General features: G+C 39.1%; 3 protein-coding genes across 5 annotated transcripts; 1 reads left to right on the top strand and 2 right to left on the bottom strand.

The window, feature by feature from the left end:
- Nucleotides 1-1181: 1181 nt before the first annotated feature.
- Nucleotides 1182-7291, bottom strand: LOC100616090 (NR1 nuclear receptor). Of its 2 annotated transcripts, XM_019993730.1 has the most exons (6): nucleotides 7222-7291; nucleotides 6974-7130; nucleotides 5518-5593; nucleotides 2847-3189; nucleotides 1875-2741; nucleotides 1232-1770 (listed from the first exon to the last, which is right to left on the bottom strand). In XM_019993730.1, the coding sequence occupies exons 2-6, from the start codon at nucleotides 6991-6993 to the stop codon at nucleotides 1523-1525; spliced, it is 1554 nt and encodes a 517-aa protein (XP_019849289.1). In that variant the 5' UTR covers nucleotides 6994-7130; nucleotides 7222-7291; the 3' UTR covers nucleotides 1232-1522.
- Nucleotides 7292-7361: 70 nt separating this feature from the next.
- On the top strand, nucleotides 7362-13342 carry Nr2 (nuclear receptor 2). Of its 2 annotated transcripts, XM_019993729.1 has the most exons (8): nucleotides 7362-7584; nucleotides 7722-8090; nucleotides 9679-11030; nucleotides 11078-11261; nucleotides 11339-11427; nucleotides 11516-11624; nucleotides 12331-12501; nucleotides 12768-13342. In XM_019993729.1, exons 2-8 carry the CDS (start codon nucleotides 7724-7726, stop codon nucleotides 13052-13054), a joined length of 2559 nt encoding a protein of 852 aa, XP_019849288.1. In that variant the 5' UTR covers nucleotides 7362-7584; nucleotides 7722-7723; the 3' UTR covers nucleotides 13055-13342.
- A 33-nt stretch (nucleotides 13343-13375) lies between these two features.
- Nucleotides 13376-17460, bottom strand: LOC100632068 (tetratricopeptide repeat protein 38-like). The gene is made up of 14 exons (XM_019993784.1): nucleotides 17254-17460; nucleotides 17147-17192; nucleotides 16910-17059; nucleotides 16680-16812; nucleotides 16517-16623; nucleotides 16335-16460; nucleotides 16149-16267; nucleotides 15998-16083; nucleotides 15868-15955; nucleotides 15697-15810; nucleotides 15560-15652; nucleotides 14820-14876; nucleotides 13612-13992; nucleotides 13376-13569 (listed from the first exon to the last, which is right to left on the bottom strand). The coding sequence occupies exons 1-13, from the start codon at nucleotides 17419-17421 to the stop codon at nucleotides 13879-13881; spliced, it is 1401 nt and encodes a 466-aa protein (XP_019849343.1). The 5' UTR covers nucleotides 17422-17460; the 3' UTR covers nucleotides 13376-13569; nucleotides 13612-13878.
- Nucleotides 17461-17482: the final 22 nt, after the last annotated feature.

Below are 17482 nucleotides of genomic sequence, written 5' to 3'. Positions count from 1 at the left end.
TAGTGCTGGGAGTTTCGGCACATATCACAGACTTTACTTCAGCATTAGGGATTGCTGAGGGCAGGGGCGAACTTGAGAAGGTATCTATGAGTGTGACCCGATGATGCTTCTTTGATGCGGTGTGCTTCACAAGAGAGTCAGTGAGGCTGTGCTGCAGCTGAGCCGAACCATATATCGATAGTGCATAGCTTAGCGAGTGAAAGGGCTCTCCTATCTCTTCAAGTAGCTTCATTGATGCTAGACTATCTTTTCCACCTCCACAAAATACCAGACATTGCACAGGTCCTCCTTCAATGCTGATTGCAGGATTCTTGCTTTCGCTAGTAGTACTACTCTGCTCAGTCATACAGAATTTAGGTCCCTTCCAATTTGGAAGATTATGCAAAAATCTCCACTCACCAAATGCTTTGGCACTAAGAATTCTCCACAATTCTTCTAACCCTTTGGTTAAAAATGTAGAATATGTCCCAAGGTCAATGTACTTGAGTGAAGGGGCTAGCGTGCAGAGCTTATTCATCTCAAACAATGCGCAGTGAAAATAAACCTCCTCCATAAATGAGATCCCATACTTAGAATCCAGCTCTTCCAGTTGAAATGGGTACCAGAGAGTAGTTGTAAAACTGAGCCCACTAGAAAAACAATATGACATGTGAAGCTGAGATCCACAATGAGAAATAGATTCCAACTTCAGGATATCACCAATTGCTGGCTCTTTTGCTGTTAGATCCACATCCATCTTTAGGCTATAAAACACCTTGCTGGCTGGGAACAATGGGCTCTTTCTTTAATCTTCATGTAACACTCTGATGGTGGCTTATGATCAATTTGCTACTAGACTAGATACTTATTGTAGTTATAAATTATAAATGATAATAAATTAAACTCATAGACTTGGACCTTTTTTGCTTAGATATAGATCAAACTGGTTTATCTGGTTAGGTCTGGCTACTGAGACTAAGATCTATTGTGTGTGGCCTAACTCATATCATGTAACAACAATACGGCTGCCTAGCTTATCTTCATGGGCGGTTGGCAATCTGTTAATTCCGCCTTTTTCCGGATCTCTCTAATACTATACTCAATCAGTACAATTTATTTTTAGTGGCTATAAATTACATAACAGAGCAATATTCATTGACCAGTGAGAGTACAATAGTACAACTCCATTCATTCATGGGATGGAATGTGTCACCACTTCCTGGTGACCTTAGCAAAAATGTTAAAAAAAGAATTTGTAATTTTTGGAATGAATAAATAATCCACATCACACAATTGCAATGACAAAAAGAAAAAGAATTAACAACACGAGACCAAAATATATTAAAAAGATGAAAATAATATTTTAATTGCAGTCAGTTCTGCCAAATACAAAACTATAAAAGAATAACAAATCAGAACTGATGTGTACCAATGCATATTATGAGAGAGAGAGAGAGAAAGAAAGAGAGAGAGGGAAAGAGTTGAAGCAAGAGTCAGTAGGAAAATGAGAAAGATTTGCTGACTGTAAAAAGAAGATGAAGAGTTAATCAAAGTCAAGGAGCTCCCCAAAGATTGTGTCCAGTTTAGCATTCCCCAGAGTCCTCTGGACTTCCATGTGCTGTGTGGACTCAAGAGCTGCTGCCCTCAGAGGTGGGAGACGGAGGAGAAGTTTAGAGAAACGAAGTGGAGTCACAGGGTACATGGTTTTGCACCTGGTCTCCAATGCCTGGAGTATTTGCTCCTGAAATATCTCTACCCTCTTTCTTGTACCTGGATTAAGGCCTTTAGCATCTGCAAGAAGAAAAAGACATTATTAAAATAATAAGCTTTCAAATAAACTGTTAAATAATAAACTTTTGAAAAACATTCTCCCTGTCTCTTTCTCTCTCTCTTACCAGGATTAAAGAGTATGATTCCCTTAAGACAAGCCATCTCAACTTTATCAACATGAAGGACATCAAACCAGTACGAGATCTCGTGAGAAACCCTCTCAACAATCCTACGAACCTCGGGATCCTCAATCTGGTCTTTGCGACAGGTTAAACCGGAGCTGAGTAGGATAGTATCAGAGTGAGGACCAATGCGAGTGGCTTGCTTGAGGAGGACATGTTCACACCAGCAGGATTTAAGGAGCTTGACTTGATCATCAAGAGAGAGTGTGGTGAAAGCTGGTATCCGCTTGCTCCATTCAATCACACGTAGGAGAGACTGGCGTGCTCCCTCAAATATGTCCTCCAGCTTGATGCCTTGATCACTTGGAGTGACGTTGTCTGGCAGAGATTCAGTCTGCATGTCTGCTGTTACGAGTACAAAAGGGCTTACTGCACTTGGAGTTGGCTCTGGCATTGAAGACACAGAGTCTGAATAAGGCGGGACTGTAGATGATGGAACTCCTGACGTCATGTTGATGCTTGATGGAGTAGAGGGGCGACTCCCTCCTGTATAAGGCTCAACAGGAGGCATATGTATAGGGGGAGTCATAGGGGGACAGTCGTAATCTCCATATCCTCCAGTACCACATCCCATCTTGAGGTTAGGTAGTGAGCCGGATAGACGACTCTGAGTCATGAAGTTAGAGGGCATTATGGGACTGACTGGCCCATCGTAGCGGAATGATGAAGGCATGGGCGGAACAGGTGGGAGAGGAGGACCATTGGGAAAAGTAGTTGGACTGAAAGCTGGCGAAGCAGAGTAGCCTAGCTGTGTAGGGGTACCTGCTCGCTGGATCCTAGTAACTGGAGGAGCCCGCTCTTCTTGAACAGCTAAAGAAAATACAAGAGATAATAATGACAATAGATGATACATGTATCACAAATATGCATGCATTAATAAAAGGTCAAGTACAATGAACTTCAAAAAATGCCTACCTTCCTTTCTCATTCCAGTCTGAAGGCATTTCTGAAGTCGACAGTACTGGCATCTGTTCCTCGTGTGTTTCTCAACCGAACAGTTCCTAGTCCCTCGACAGGCATAGCGGGCCCCAGCCCTCACACTCCTTCGGAAGAAACTCTTGCAGGCCTCACATGAGAGGACTCCGAAATGATTTCCAGAGGCCACATCATTACAGACCTTGCAGGCAGACTGTGGATGGATGGTAGTTGAAGGAGGGCTGCCAGCATTACTTCCAGGGCCTGTTAGGGAGCCCAGAGAGGAAGGAGGGACAGCGAACTTGACATCCAGATCTTCTGGTGAGTACTGGTCTTGAAAACCCTGCAAAATTTGAAGATAACCAGGTAAATGTGTTGGGATACGATTGTGTTGCTGGTGCTGTTGGTACGCGTACTCGGGCGGGTTAGCAAACCCATTGTACACAGCCCTACTACTCGAGAGGTGCCCCATTCCTCCTCTCATCCCTGGCTGCTGAGAGGAGAAAAAAGGATCACGCTCTGAGGTATATCCGACGCGCTTCTGATAGTGTCCGGCCGGGTACCGAGGGACTCCGCCATAGCTGGTGTCTAAGAAGTCGGGGTGTGGTGGAGGACTACAATCAGAAGCAAAGCTCATGGGGCTAGTATTAGCATCTCCAAGCTCTAGGCCGTGAGATAATGGAAGAGTACTGGAATAGTCGAATAAATCTAGCTCGTTGTAGCAAGGGTCTGGCCTAGTCCCGTTCGGGATCGGAGAAGTTTGCTGCTCCATTAGAAATAAGTTCTTGTAGCACATTATTAGTAAGGAGTTCTAAGTCACTGCCTAGGAATCTCTTTTACTTTATAGCTCTTGAACGTTATGGCTAAAATGGCTTTTCTACTGCAGTTTTATCATGAACGATCATGACGATTCCATGACATCACACACGACACATTACGTATAATGACGTAATGGCAGGAAGTAAGTAATTATCACGAAGCTTTATATTAATTATCACGTCCTCCGGTACCCGGCTCTTTCATATAATCTCAAGAGTACTTTAGTATAAAAATTATATTAAAAGTATTTGTCTCAAAATCAACGAAACAAGCAGAAACAAGTATTGTCAACAGCATCCTGGTATGTATGCAAATCAAGAAAACAAACTCTTGGCACAAAACTTTAAAATCACAATTTTAAAGGATGGGGGTAGGTACAACAAATCTAATACTGTTTACAAACAGTATTCTTTATATTCACTCATGCAAGCCAATTATTCTCAAGTGAAATGTTGCACACACACACTGTATGTGTTCATGCATATATGTATTAATAACTGTATTCAGACTTAAAATGTATTTTATCCATCACTAAGTCTAGGTTATCACTATCATCCTTTTTATTAAAATGTACTTATACATTCAAGAAAGGCCAGAGATGGTGAACTCATAAAATTTTAGGCAGCCATTTGCCCTGTGTTAAAAGTGTAAAAATGCTATCACCAGATATTATCATACAGTGTACATAGACACAGACATGCACCCACAACATATCTTATAGATGATGCCAAATACCCTGAAGGGTACAAATATCAATAAAATGACTTCATCAGTGAATAATACCTCAAGGGTACATTCCAGTCTAGCTTCACAATAGAGAACAACGATAACACCTTCCTCCTACTCCTCCCCTACGCCATAAGGTAAATTCAAATTTAAGAAAGACTAACCCAAGGGCTTGTTACAGCTGCAGACAGGTATGTACAGTACATGTGGATAGTATGTATGTGTTTACATGTAGAGTGTGGAGTTTTTGGATTCCTTCATTGTAATACAAGACAGTGATGAGAATGAACAACCACATACCAGTGTGATCTTATTCCCCTTTCTATCCTATCCCTCTGACCAGACGGTTCTCTTTACGCAACTTTTTTCAATACAATGTGTTGTTTGCTATACATTGAAGTGTGTGCCCAATAAGATAAGCAATAACAAAAATAATATCCACACACACTCAGCAGATCAGTGCTAGCATTACACAGCCATGTAGGAGGACTCGATCAACATAAAATGAATTCAGTGACTTATATATCACTTTCTCTCTCTTTCATAAAACCTATAGCTGTTGTTATAGCATCCAATAGAAACTAATGCAAAATCCCCCCATCAAAACATTCCCACACAAACTGAAGCCTTATCAGTGAGCAAAGATAGATGATTATACTGTGCCTGAAGTAACACTGTAGCCTTGCTTACAGGCACATGGATACTGACAGCTGTGCTAAATTAAGTAATTGATTTAACTATTGTGATAAAGGTTCCAGACAATGTGAAATTCAAGCCCCCTTCCCACCTCACTTTTAAGCAAAAACACAGCCCAGCGCTATTACTAGTAGCCTCAAACATTGTGACATAAGCATGACAATGTTACTGATATGATACTATACTAGAGCCCCAAAGGAAATTGAATGGTAAGTGAATATCATGAAGAGGGAGATCACCAAAGATAAAGTTCAAAGTTTAATCATATACACCTGCTGAGCTACATGAATTCCCTGTAAATACTAAGTCTACCACTCTTTTTCTTTTCTCCCCTCCTCTGTCTTCCCTTCCAACTAATACACCACGATTTGCCACGATTTTCGTTGTATAACATATTACATGACCATTACTTGTTTTAGTGAAGACTTACATCATCTGAAAGAGCTGTAGCAACATCAACCACTGGAACATCTGCATCATTAATATCATTAGACATACCTTGATGCCTACAATAGAGAGAGAGAGAGAGAGAGAGAGAGAGAGAGAGAGAGAGAGAGAGAGAGAGAGAGAGAGAGAGAGAGAGATCAAAAGGTGATAATAATGACAATGATAATGTTCACACTAACATGACTTCATTTATAAGACTTAGTGTCATGAGATTTGATTATCACCTTCCAAAAACTCATTTTAAGTTTATCAACACTTGTGCGTGCATACATATAATCTATAATGCACAGCAAAAATAATAAGCTGCAGCCACCTCACATACGCTGGGAGAGTGAGTAAGGTACATATATGCGTACGTATTTTACTATTTTCCAGGTAATTCCATGCCTCGGAGTGAACCAAGTCAGACTGCAATCAATTTACAAAAAGAGACTAAACAAATTCACTCTATTGAGTCTATTATAATCTTTTACTAACATTTCTGAGAACAGAGGCCCACTAATAATAACTCAATGCAAGCAACAAGACTTTATTCCCATCAAATAAGCTTGTATAAAATAAAGGCCATGAATGTGGCACATGTGCAATGTGGTGGTCAAGTGTACACAATAAGGTGGTACATAGGGTAGGCATTGCTTTGATAAGGGAAATGAGAATTTGAGAAAGAAGGAGAATGAGGTGTAGTGTGGGAGAGACTAAAGGTATCCTTCTCTTGGTTGAGCTATTTGAGTTAGTTGCTTACAAATCATGAAGGGATCATACTGAGAAGTTATGTTTGGGACTAGTTGAGTTGTGTACATAATACTCTGTTGCTCTCTCTTTCTTTATGCTGTTGTTGTTTTCCATCTTTTTAAGTCCCTATACTTCACTGTCACTCTCCATTGCCTCTCTCTCTCTTCCTAGGATCCATCAATATACACTTGAGCTGGTAATGGCAAGCATTTACTCAATTAGGGTCACATGTAAAGCATTCGAGTAGACTGTTATACATAGTTTATCTAATTGATGGCATTGGATTGCTTTGATGAACAAAAGCTATAGCTCATTCACACACACACTCCAAGCCCTCATTTCTCCTCATTATCTAAGGAAGAGGACAAATGATATGCTAAGGAGAGGCCAAGCATTTGCACAGGTATAATAAACCATTAATTATTTTTATGTCTGCTCATTAGAGAGAGAGGATGTTTCACAGACACTTGAATGTACACACAGACTAAGCTCCATTAATTATATCAGATGCACAAAACAATAGTATTTTAAGCTGGATTATGATAAAATACATAAATAGAAGAGGTCCAGGATAGAGAATCTAACTCTACTGCAGGATATTGCTAGTAGACATGCATTCATTGGGAAATTTAATTTCAAAGTTTCAAAATTGCATTTAATTTTCAAAAGCTGCAAATTGAAGCAATGCAGAACTACACAGAGCTTACTGGTTTAAGATTGTGCTCATTCTCTGAAAAGAGTACAGCCAGTGACAGATGAATTACAAGAGGTAGAGTGTAATGGAGACAGTCCAAAGTATTGTTGACCAATGGAACGTGTCCTTTTTCACTTTTGCAGTAGTAGAGAACTCCAATGTTTTTTTACCTATATATAAGGACAGAATGAAAGACTGGGTGAATCAGAGATGCAGAGAGGGTTCAAAGGTCTCCTCTCCTCCTCCTACCAACAAACTTACCCGGCGCTCAAAGCTTCTAGTTGAACTTTGCCACAGAAGAGAGAGCGAGTGTGGAGGAAATAAAAAGGGATCGTATCCGTATACTTACCCGGAGTATTCTATAAATTCTCTGTTCCTCTCCGTATAAATCTTGTATACTAACATTCCAGCCCCTCCCTTTTGTGCCACTCCTTCTTTCACCCCGCCCATCTCGCGAGGAGCTCGACAGAGTTTTATGTAAATGAGAAGCAAATTCTCTTTACCTCTCCTTCCCTCCTCAATCCCTCCGTGTTTTTGGTGATTCAGATATCCCTAGGACTCCCTCTCCTCTGATATCAGCCCTGTATTTTGCATGTGATAAGGGGAAACACCAGTTTTGTCCAGGTTCATTTATATTAAAAATAGTCTTGACATAGTTTAAGTAGAGATGCATGTATCATGATTGCATATTGTGTCCTGTTCCAATCACTATGCACAACTTTCTCTCCTCCCTCTCCCTCTCTTGCACACCTTCTCTTTAGTAATGGCATCACAAGTCTCCACAAGCCCCATGAAGGAGCCCCTCCTCTCTCTCTCCTCCTCTTCCTCTCCTTCCCCCTCTGTTCCTACCCTCGTCCCGGCTGCAGTCACCCCCTCTAAGACCTCAACTGGCAGTCAGTGTTCTGTCTGTGATGATGTGGCTCAGACTAGTACTGTATTCAGGCGTCATTATGGCGTCATTTGCTGCGAGGCCTGCAAGTGTTTTTTCCGGCGTACCGTCCAGATGGGGCGAGAGTACAAGTGTCGTTTCTCTGGCTCTTGTCCGATTGGTCGTAATGCCATTAACATAAAGCAGGTCTGTCAGGCCTGTAGATTCAACAGGTGCACGCAGGCTGGGATGAAGATTGATTGTAAGTATTTGAAATGAGCTCGGCTTTGCATGGCAGGATAACTCTATGATGTATGATTGTGTAGCCCTATTTTGTTGTTTTCTTACACCTGGGTGAGCTGTTTTGTGTTACATTTATTGTCCTTTCGCGAAGTTTGCTTTTCTAATTGATTTTAATTGTTTTTTGTAATCATTGATATGGTTTCAGTTTTGTTCTCTCACCCTGCCCATACTCTGCGTTCAAGGGAGAACCTGTTATGCATTTGTTCATTCATGTATATGCACATTGTAGCATTAGGAGAAAGGGAGAGACTTTTCATTATAGTATATCATACACACCTATACATGTATATATAGTACTCAATGTGTAAGGTAAATGAATACCGTCAGTTCTGTCTGTTCAATTGTTTGATAGATGAATATTAGTTCCAGTCATTGTCTATCCAATGCCCACTGTATTATTCATCATATGCTTAATGTAATACATTAAACCAGAACTGATCAGCCTAATGAGGATCACTCTCTATCCTATCCTGATGGCCATCCAGTGCCTTATAGTATTTATTTACACTCCCCACTCACTATAGCTCCTATGTCATTACTTGTTCACATCAAATGAGTACATTATTTTACAATTAATTTCTCAATCACATTTTCTCTCTCTCTTTCTTCACTAATTTGACTCCTTACTACTGTATACTTGCTGATATGAGCTTGTTGGTTTACTTAATCTTGTGTTGCATTACCTTTTATGGTGTGTACATTATACCTTCGTAAAGTAAACACATCCCACCTTTCATCTGGTTTGTTTCTTTGTCTCCTCTCCCTATTAATCTTTTCTCCCTCCCCCCCCCCCTCTCTCTCTATTTCAAGCTCTATTTAGTTTTAGTCTCCTACCTTCTTTCTTATTATTATTATTATTATGCTGTCTATTTAAACTCAGGAATTACTATAGATATAGCTTACTACTTTTTACATGCGTACGTAAAATAATTGTTAATTATAACCGAGTAAAAAGAGGAAGAGAGAGAGGGGGGGGAGATATTGTTCATGTTGATATAGTTCTGATACATTAATTTGGATCCAGTAGCAACTGGCTTCTATTTACTATATCATTGAGATAAGAATTTATATAGTATCTAATAACTAGTTAATAACTACCTGTAGGTGTGGTATAGTAGATTGGGGGTGGGTGGATAATTGTTTCACGTAAGTGTAATTATCACGTAAGTCTAATGATTATTCATGAACTAATGGTGATGTCATCAATTATGTCATTCTTTATCATCATGATCCTGTATGACATTAATCTCATTTCCGGAATCATCCAGTATACTATATTCATAATGTTGCAAGCCCATTACCTTATATGGAGTTTGGTATGCAAATATTTTAAACCTTGTACCCTAGTGTGCATGCTCAGGATGTTGCTCATTTAAAAATTGTTTTTTAACTCCCTTTGTTCTAGTAAACATCATTTGACCTTTCAATTAGTCATTGTTTCCTTTCCTTTCTCTCCCTTTCTCCTGTGTTCTTTCTTCCCTCTTATATTTTTAAAATCCCCTTCTTCCCTCCCTCCCTCCCTCTCTCTCTCTCTCTCTCTTAATTAGCTGTAAAGAAGTTTCCACGGAAGATGAAAGACGAGAAAGTTCTTAAAAATCGTAAGAAACCTTCAGGCTCTTTGCCCGTGTTTCCGAGGTCTTCAACTGAATCGAACAATGACACCTCATCGAATCGCAGCCCGACCCCACCCACAGCCTCCATTGAGAACAAGTCAAAGAGAAAGAGAATAAAGCAGGAGGAGGGGGAGGAGGGAGAGGAGGACATTGAAGGATATGAAAGCGATTTCGAGCAGTTTAAGTTTAACGTTTCGTCGCCAGAGCTCTCGTCTATATATTCGAACGTGATCGAGACTGGAGGAGGAGGCAGGGTAGCATCATCCGCTAGTATACCTAAGCTCTTCTCTGGTGAGAGTTTAGAGAATATCCACGAAAAGAGCTCAATTCCTACGCCTAGCTCGACCTCAGAGGAATACTCTGATAAGAGATCTCCTCAAGTTGATTCTGTGAGTGAGCACTCTTCCTTGCTGATCAAGACTGTACGACAGCAGAGCCCACTTGTTCAGACATCCCTAGGTGTACCTCATAGCAATGGGCGACCCAGTCCAAGTAGTGGTCATGTTGATTCACCCGACCCTCAATTTCTTACCGGGAGTGAGTTACAGACGGCAGTGAGCCAGTTGATGGGGTCTACTGTAAAGCAACCAGCAGCTAATGTCAATTGGAATGAGATGCTGATTAAGAAGCAACGACTGGAGGATGCTCTCAATCACATCACAGCAAGACAGATACAAGTAAAAGCTAACTTGCAGCGTCTTACGAATCCAGGTCCTTCCTCCTTGTCTCCCCTCCCACCTGCAACCTCGTTCCTCCCTCTCTCAGCTCCTAATCCTCTTGTTGTTTTACCAGGCGGACTCCCCGTCATCAAACAAGAGACCACGCCTTATGCCACGCCCCATGAGACCCCACACGGGACCCCGGTTCCCTCTCCCTTGCCTCCGTCCCCTCACATGTCATCTTATGCCCCAGTACAAGTTCCTCCTCAAATTCATCATTACTCACATCCACCAACTCCGCTGCATCCAGGACCACACCAATACGAGCCACACCCTCTTAGTCAACCGGGCACGCCCCTAAATAGCCTCCCGACTAGTCCAACCGGTTTTAAACCTCTCGCTAATTCGCATTCTTTCTTTTATCAATCTAACACTTATCCTTATAGCTATCCTGTGTCACCTACATGTATGCGTGTGGGCGGGTCCGGAGGGTTTTCTCAGACCATTCCACCAATACCACTCATTAATGGGGCCACTCCTTATCCTCCGTTACAGTATAACGGTGGAGGTGTGGTCAGGGGAGGAGCCTCAATGCCTGGATCAGCGGTTACTAGTCCAATCAATAGAGTGAGCACATTTAACATGTACATGTACATGTAATTACATGTTTTTAGGATCCCGATAGTGCCCTTCCTTCTCCCTCCTTCACTCGTGATAGTCAGGGGAAATTAGCTGTTGAGCTCATTCCAGAGACTCATACTGAGCCGGAATCAGTCTTGAGTCATGTGTCATCGCGTCATGGGTCCTTAGCTAGTGCCCCTCCCTCTAACTGCCCCTCCCCTCAACCAGCTAGACCAGGTGAGAGTCATGTACATGTATTAACTGTGTACGTTTACATGTATAACCGCCTTCTCTTCTTTTATTTCTTCTTTTAGTCTCAGATGCGCCTGAAGCAGAAGTTGAAGAGGTTTTGGAATCACTGAAGCGTAGCATCAAGCATATGTTTAAGTGGGCAAAATCAGAAGTGAGTAATTGATGTACACACACACACACACACACACACACACTTAATTGTCACACTTATGATAATACGTATTTTCTTTCTTTAATAGGTTAAGGATTTTGATGATTTGTCTCCCATGGATCAGAAAGCATTGCTAAGACGTACAGTCCCTGAGCTAGTTATGCTAGGATTTGCAAGAGCATCAACTCCTTACGATGGTATGATACGCTTACACGAATTAGAGCAATGTACCTGCATCACGTACAGCAATAAACAAAATAAACTCTATTCGATGAACTGTATAAATATCATTGACCTCACAAGCCATTGCAGCCCTGGCAATTCAATTTTATTTTAGAGTTATCTGTTACATAACAACAGCTGTTTGATTACATAATACTCTCTTACAAAGCATACCACAATGAGCCACAGGATAATAATACATGTACAGTATATCTTAGTACTCTTTGTTATCCTAAGTGCGTGTACATTGTATGTATATGCACTTAAAGTATTGTCTATTGTAATTGTGTGTGGCTAATGATTGGAATGCCATTGTCTAAAGTGATTATTATTATTTATTGTATGTACATGTACATGTACATGTATGTACAGTGCATTCCTTTCTCTTCCTTTTAATTCAATATCATCACTTACATTGTACATGTACATGTACTTGTTCACATGTATTTACATGTACATGTACATGTACATATTTTTGTGCCTTTCATGAGATGAAGCATATGCTGTTTAGCATGCTTTGTGTGTACGGTAATCATTGACAAAATGTTTGTTAACATTTACAAGACTTGTTAACGTGTTCAAGGTGTTAAACAAGGTGTCAAAAAAATTTAAGATATATTTCTGACTTTTCTCTCAGCAAAGCTAACATGACAGTGCCTTCTCTCTCCCTTTCTCTGTCAGATATGTTGCTGTTAGGGTCAACAGGGAAGGTTCTTGGTCCAACTAACAGTAATTCAGGAGTCTCAGCTGTGGCTTATGTTACACTAACAAAACTAGTAGTTCCTCTTAAAGTGCTTAACATGGACGATCAAGAATTAAAGCTAATGAAACAGATAGTTCTCTTTAATCCAGGTACAGAGAGAGAGTGGGGGGGAGGGAGAGAGGGAGAGAGAGAGAGAGGGAGGGAGCCATTGTTGACTTATAAAGAGAGATAAGTATGCTAATCAAACATTATTGTCAAAGCTTATATAAAAAAGGTGTCTTAAAGGGATTGAGCTTTCTTTGATGACTGTTGTTTGTTGATGGAATGAGAATACATAGAATATCTAGAGGAAGTGACCGTGTGCATACTTCACTAATAATGATTATTATTATAATTCAATTATTTAATAACCCAGAGTCAAACTGTCTGAGAGACAAAGAGACTGTGAGGGAGTACAGAAAAAGGCGTCACATTGAGCTTATGGAATACTCTGAGCACAAACAGCCGGGAAGGTTTGGTGAGCTCTTATGCCTCCTGACCCCTCTCTATGAGGTGAGTACTGAAGTAACAGAGCAGCTGAGACTAGAGCAGTTTGTGCACGAGGGAGAGGCAAGGATCGATGCATTGCTCCTCATGTCTATGATTAATCAGGGGGGAGGGACCACGGAGGAGACTGTGGAGGCAGGCGATCAAGTTATGTGACTCTCTTTTTTTACGACGTTCTGATTGTGTTGATCATTTTTTAACTTTTATATTTGTCTCTACCCCCCTAATACCACCTCCTCTATTATCAACATTATATTGATCATAATTTATTATTATTATTATTATTATTATTATTATTATTATTACTATTTCTAGTGTTTTGCAATGGCTATATACTCTCCGTTTACAATTATCATTTTTCTTACATTTTTGTACCATTCGTGTGAATAGAAATTTCTAATTGTTACATAATGTATTAAGTTACATCATGTTTTTACTACAGTATAATGCTACAGAAAATGAATTTGCAAAAATATACATTGCACTTAAAATCGTTTGATATATTTTATAATAATAACAAAAGTACTAATTGCCGTAACAAACATCACAAAAGCATCTGAACCAGTTTATGTAGAGGCAGACAACATGAAGCAGGACAGCTGTACCGTAGCACCAGGACTGTATCTATAACTGTATCATCAGTCACGTCACTTGTCTCTAGTGATTGTAATCTAATAATTACAATATCAATTATTACAGGAACTATAACATACCAGTCTAGTCTGGCTATAAAGCATAGTGTCAAGCTAGCATGGCATAGTGTTGAATATAACATACCGGGTTAGTCTGGTTATTGTGTAGTATTGTTGATGACACTCATTGTTGACATAACAAATTATGAAATAAAGACATATTGGATTACAGTGTGTGAACTTTTACATTAAGATATTGAGAGAAGCAATTAGCAAATAAATAAATTAAGATTACATTATGAGAATATATTGTTGCTATGATAATAAGGATTACCATAGTGTTCACAATCAGGTTTCTATGGCAGCTGTGCCGTTGAGTGTTTTCACTCCGATTCTCAGTCTGCTTTCATCCAGTACTCTTCGATAGAGCGACTCAAGCATTTTATTGTGAGGTTTCTGTGACTATTATGGATGAATACAAACAAAAAGGTCAATCGCTCCCCGCAAACACAATAGAAAGGTCACACAAGACAATTGAGTACGCATGCTCACGTGTGAACCTTCTCGTCTATCTCTATACATATCAAATCCATCAATTTATCCTCTATACCCCACAAAAGGTTATAATAACATAGCCTTCCTGTTGCGAGATTCTGTGGACATATATGTACTACACAATACACATAATAACTTAATAAGAATATGGGCACCAGCTGTTATAGATTGTCTTAAAATTGCCTGAAGGCACTAACTGCCTGTGTGCATATGGCTGTAGTAACAAGGTTCAAGCATCTAGTAACAATAACTGGCAGTACATTGCATATGCCCACACATTGTGTGTACATGAGGATACCTGACCTGTGGTTAGATGACATCATATACCTGGTGCACCTTGTAAGGCAAACCAAAATTTAGCACTGTATGTAGCTATAATGAGGGTACATGTATTTTTGTACTGCATAAGCTTCATGGTAATTTGCAGGTGCAAATATTTGTAGGGCTTAGTGTTTGTTTATGCATTGATTGACAGCGGCATTTCTCTCTCCTTTAATCATTATCCTTCTTCCTAAGTATCTTTTCCTCTCCTCTTTCCTCCCACTTTCTCCCTTTGAATGTACATACACCATTGATAACAGAGCATAATGTACGAGTATTGACCAGTGTAGTATGGTAATTGATTGTTTTAATTTGATATAAATGTGTATAATTTATTATGTTATTAGTAAAGAGGAAGGAAGAGGAAGAAATAAGGAAGAGAGAGAGAGAGAGAGAGAGACGGAAAGACTAACTTTTAGCTCAATAATGAGAGCAAGAGCTTGAGACAAGTCGTTAGCTTTAATGGCAGCCTAAAACAAACTATCAATAACATCAGCTCTTCCTCTGACTCTCTAGAAAATTATAACTGGCTCCTATCGACATTGGATTTTTTAATGAATTTTTAAAGTTGCTGTCAAAGTCCCTGTACCATAGTACATGATCTCGAGCTAAATTTCGTCAAAAATGAAAAGTAGAGAATTCTCCATTTTTATAATTTTTCCTGATGCATATACATGTTCCTATGTTGTGTAGAAAGTTTGAGCTGATTCCGATCAAATTTGCATTTTTTATGAATTTTAAAAGTTGCTTCAAAATCGAGCCAAATTCCCTGTACTATAGTACAGGGATTTTGGACAAATTTTGCCAAAAATGAGTAGGAAAAAATTCTCCATTTTAATAATTTTTTCTGATACATATACATGTTTTAATGCTATGTAGCAAGTTTGAGTTGATTCCGATCAAAATTAGATTTTTCATGAATTTTAAAAGTTGCTCCAAATCAGGCCAAAGTTCCCATACTAAAGTTGTGTCAAAATAAAAAGGGAACGAATTTTTATTTTTATAATTTTTTTCTGATGCATATGCAGGTATTTATGTTGCATAGAAAGTTTAAGTTAAATTCCAATCAAATTTGAATTTTTTATGAATTAAAAAAAATTGCTCCAAAGTATAGTATAGTGATCAAATCCTGATAAACTACTGGTAAGCTTACCATTATAATAGTTAATTCAAATACTTGTCTTTGTGCCCAGCTTCCACCAAACTTGATGAAATCGTATCTCAGAGGAAGCATCAGTGACAGAACCTTATTAACAAAGTGAGAGGATTATTATATGCTATATATCTCACTTCATCATATTTTTCTTGTCCATAGGCTAATAATGCATTGCATACAGGCACACCTAACAGATCAGCAACACTGCAGTCACTTGATACACTCTCCTTTGAATACACCTCCATTGACTATAGCAAGAAAAATTATATATTATTATCAGTAATAATTTAATAATAGTCAGTTACTTGTATAACTTGATTTGCTAAAGCAAGTCTAGCAGTATCAGCAGTCACTTTACCATAGCACAGGGACATCATTAGGTGAGCATTTACCCTTCAATAATTATCATAATTATTAATAGCTGGTGGAGGGTACCATGAATGTGAGAAAACTCCAATCTTTGAGCGATAGGTATCTAAGATAACTTGCCATCTCTTTTCATCAGGATCAATGTTCAGCAACTGAACAAAAATCAACATACAATAAATAAATATAATCATTAGTAGGACCTTCATGATTGGCATACATTGAGTCTCCATAATAAAGAGGCTAGATCAACAAGATAAAAAACAGGTGAGCTCTTGCTTAAAAGTGGAACCATTTTTGCATCAAAAACATCCAAAACTTTGTCAGACTGGCCCAAATCTTTAAAAAACAACAAGTTTATTGTATAATGTACAGAGGAATAAATTATTATTTAATTTTAACTAACCAAGATAATACAGTGAGAGGTGCCAGAGGAGGTGAAAGGCGTATGGGGTCTTGTTCCAATCCTCTTGAGTTGAGCACAAGAAATCAACACCTTTCTGAGGATCCTTAGTCTCTTCAATGATGTGTGCTACATGCATAGAGAGGAGACTTGTGATTTATAAAAAAAATCTTATAAAGATGTACCCATAGTATGAGATGCCCATGGATTAATTGGTTGTAATGTAAGACTTTCCCTGCAAAGTTCCTCAGCATATTGTCTCTCATTGGTCTCCTCTAGAGAAAAAGCATACCTAAAGGATAGCAGTAAAGAGAGAGGTATAGTCACTCTGCTCCTTCTCTGACTAACTGGCTAAGAAGGTGAGGATAAAGTGGGTCCTCTTTAGGGCAGTGTGTAACTGCTCTTGAGAGGATGTTTCTCATTCTAATGAATTCCCCCGTGCTCTTGTAGTATAGGAATGAAAGTTTGACAGCATGAAAGTCTAAAAATTGATTTAAGAATACATGAAATTAAATTCAGCTCAAACTTTCTGCATAATGTATCAAGTGAGGGTTTTTTAATACTAGTATTTTCATTACCCTGAGGATATCTCATTGTAATTTGGTCGAGTATCTCCGTTGCTTTCTTAATATGACCTAGACTAGCTTCTCTGAAAGTTTGTATATGTAGCTTCTCTCTGTCATTAGCTTTTGGATAACATTCATTAACAACATCAAGATGCATTTTAACTGTTGAAGAGAAAGAGTAATTAAAAAGAGAGAGAAAGAGGGAGAGAGGATGAAAGAATTAAGTAAGAGAAAATATTGCTTGTGCACCTTCTGTAGGATTTGGTACAGAATACACGTCACATAACATGCAACCCTAATAATAATAATAATAATAATAATACATTTATTTATGGTACATATACATGAATCCTTACAAGTAGACATCTTGCAAGAATAAAATCATTCTCAATCTCAACTGCTCTCTTCACCAGGTCTATAAAGCTTCCCTTGTGATTTACAAACAGTTCCACGGCCTCATTGTACAGTTGGAGTGCTTCTGAGCTTGCAACACTTGAAACATACTCTGACCTCTTGTCTGCCATTTTAAAACTGAGTTGGCAGACTTTGCCGCCAAGTGAAGGGAGTGGTCATATTAATATTCAT

The sequence above is a fragment of the Amphimedon queenslandica genome, unplaced genomic scaffold (genome assembly GCF_000090795.2).
Source record: "Amphimedon queenslandica unplaced genomic scaffold, v1.1 AMPQUscaffold_13489, whole genome shotgun sequence".
Classification (NCBI taxonomy): domain Eukaryota; kingdom Metazoa; phylum Porifera; class Demospongiae; order Haplosclerida; family Niphatidae; genus Amphimedon; species Amphimedon queenslandica.
Note: the sequence above shows the minus strand (reverse complement) of the source record. Positions and strands in the feature narration are given on the sequence as shown.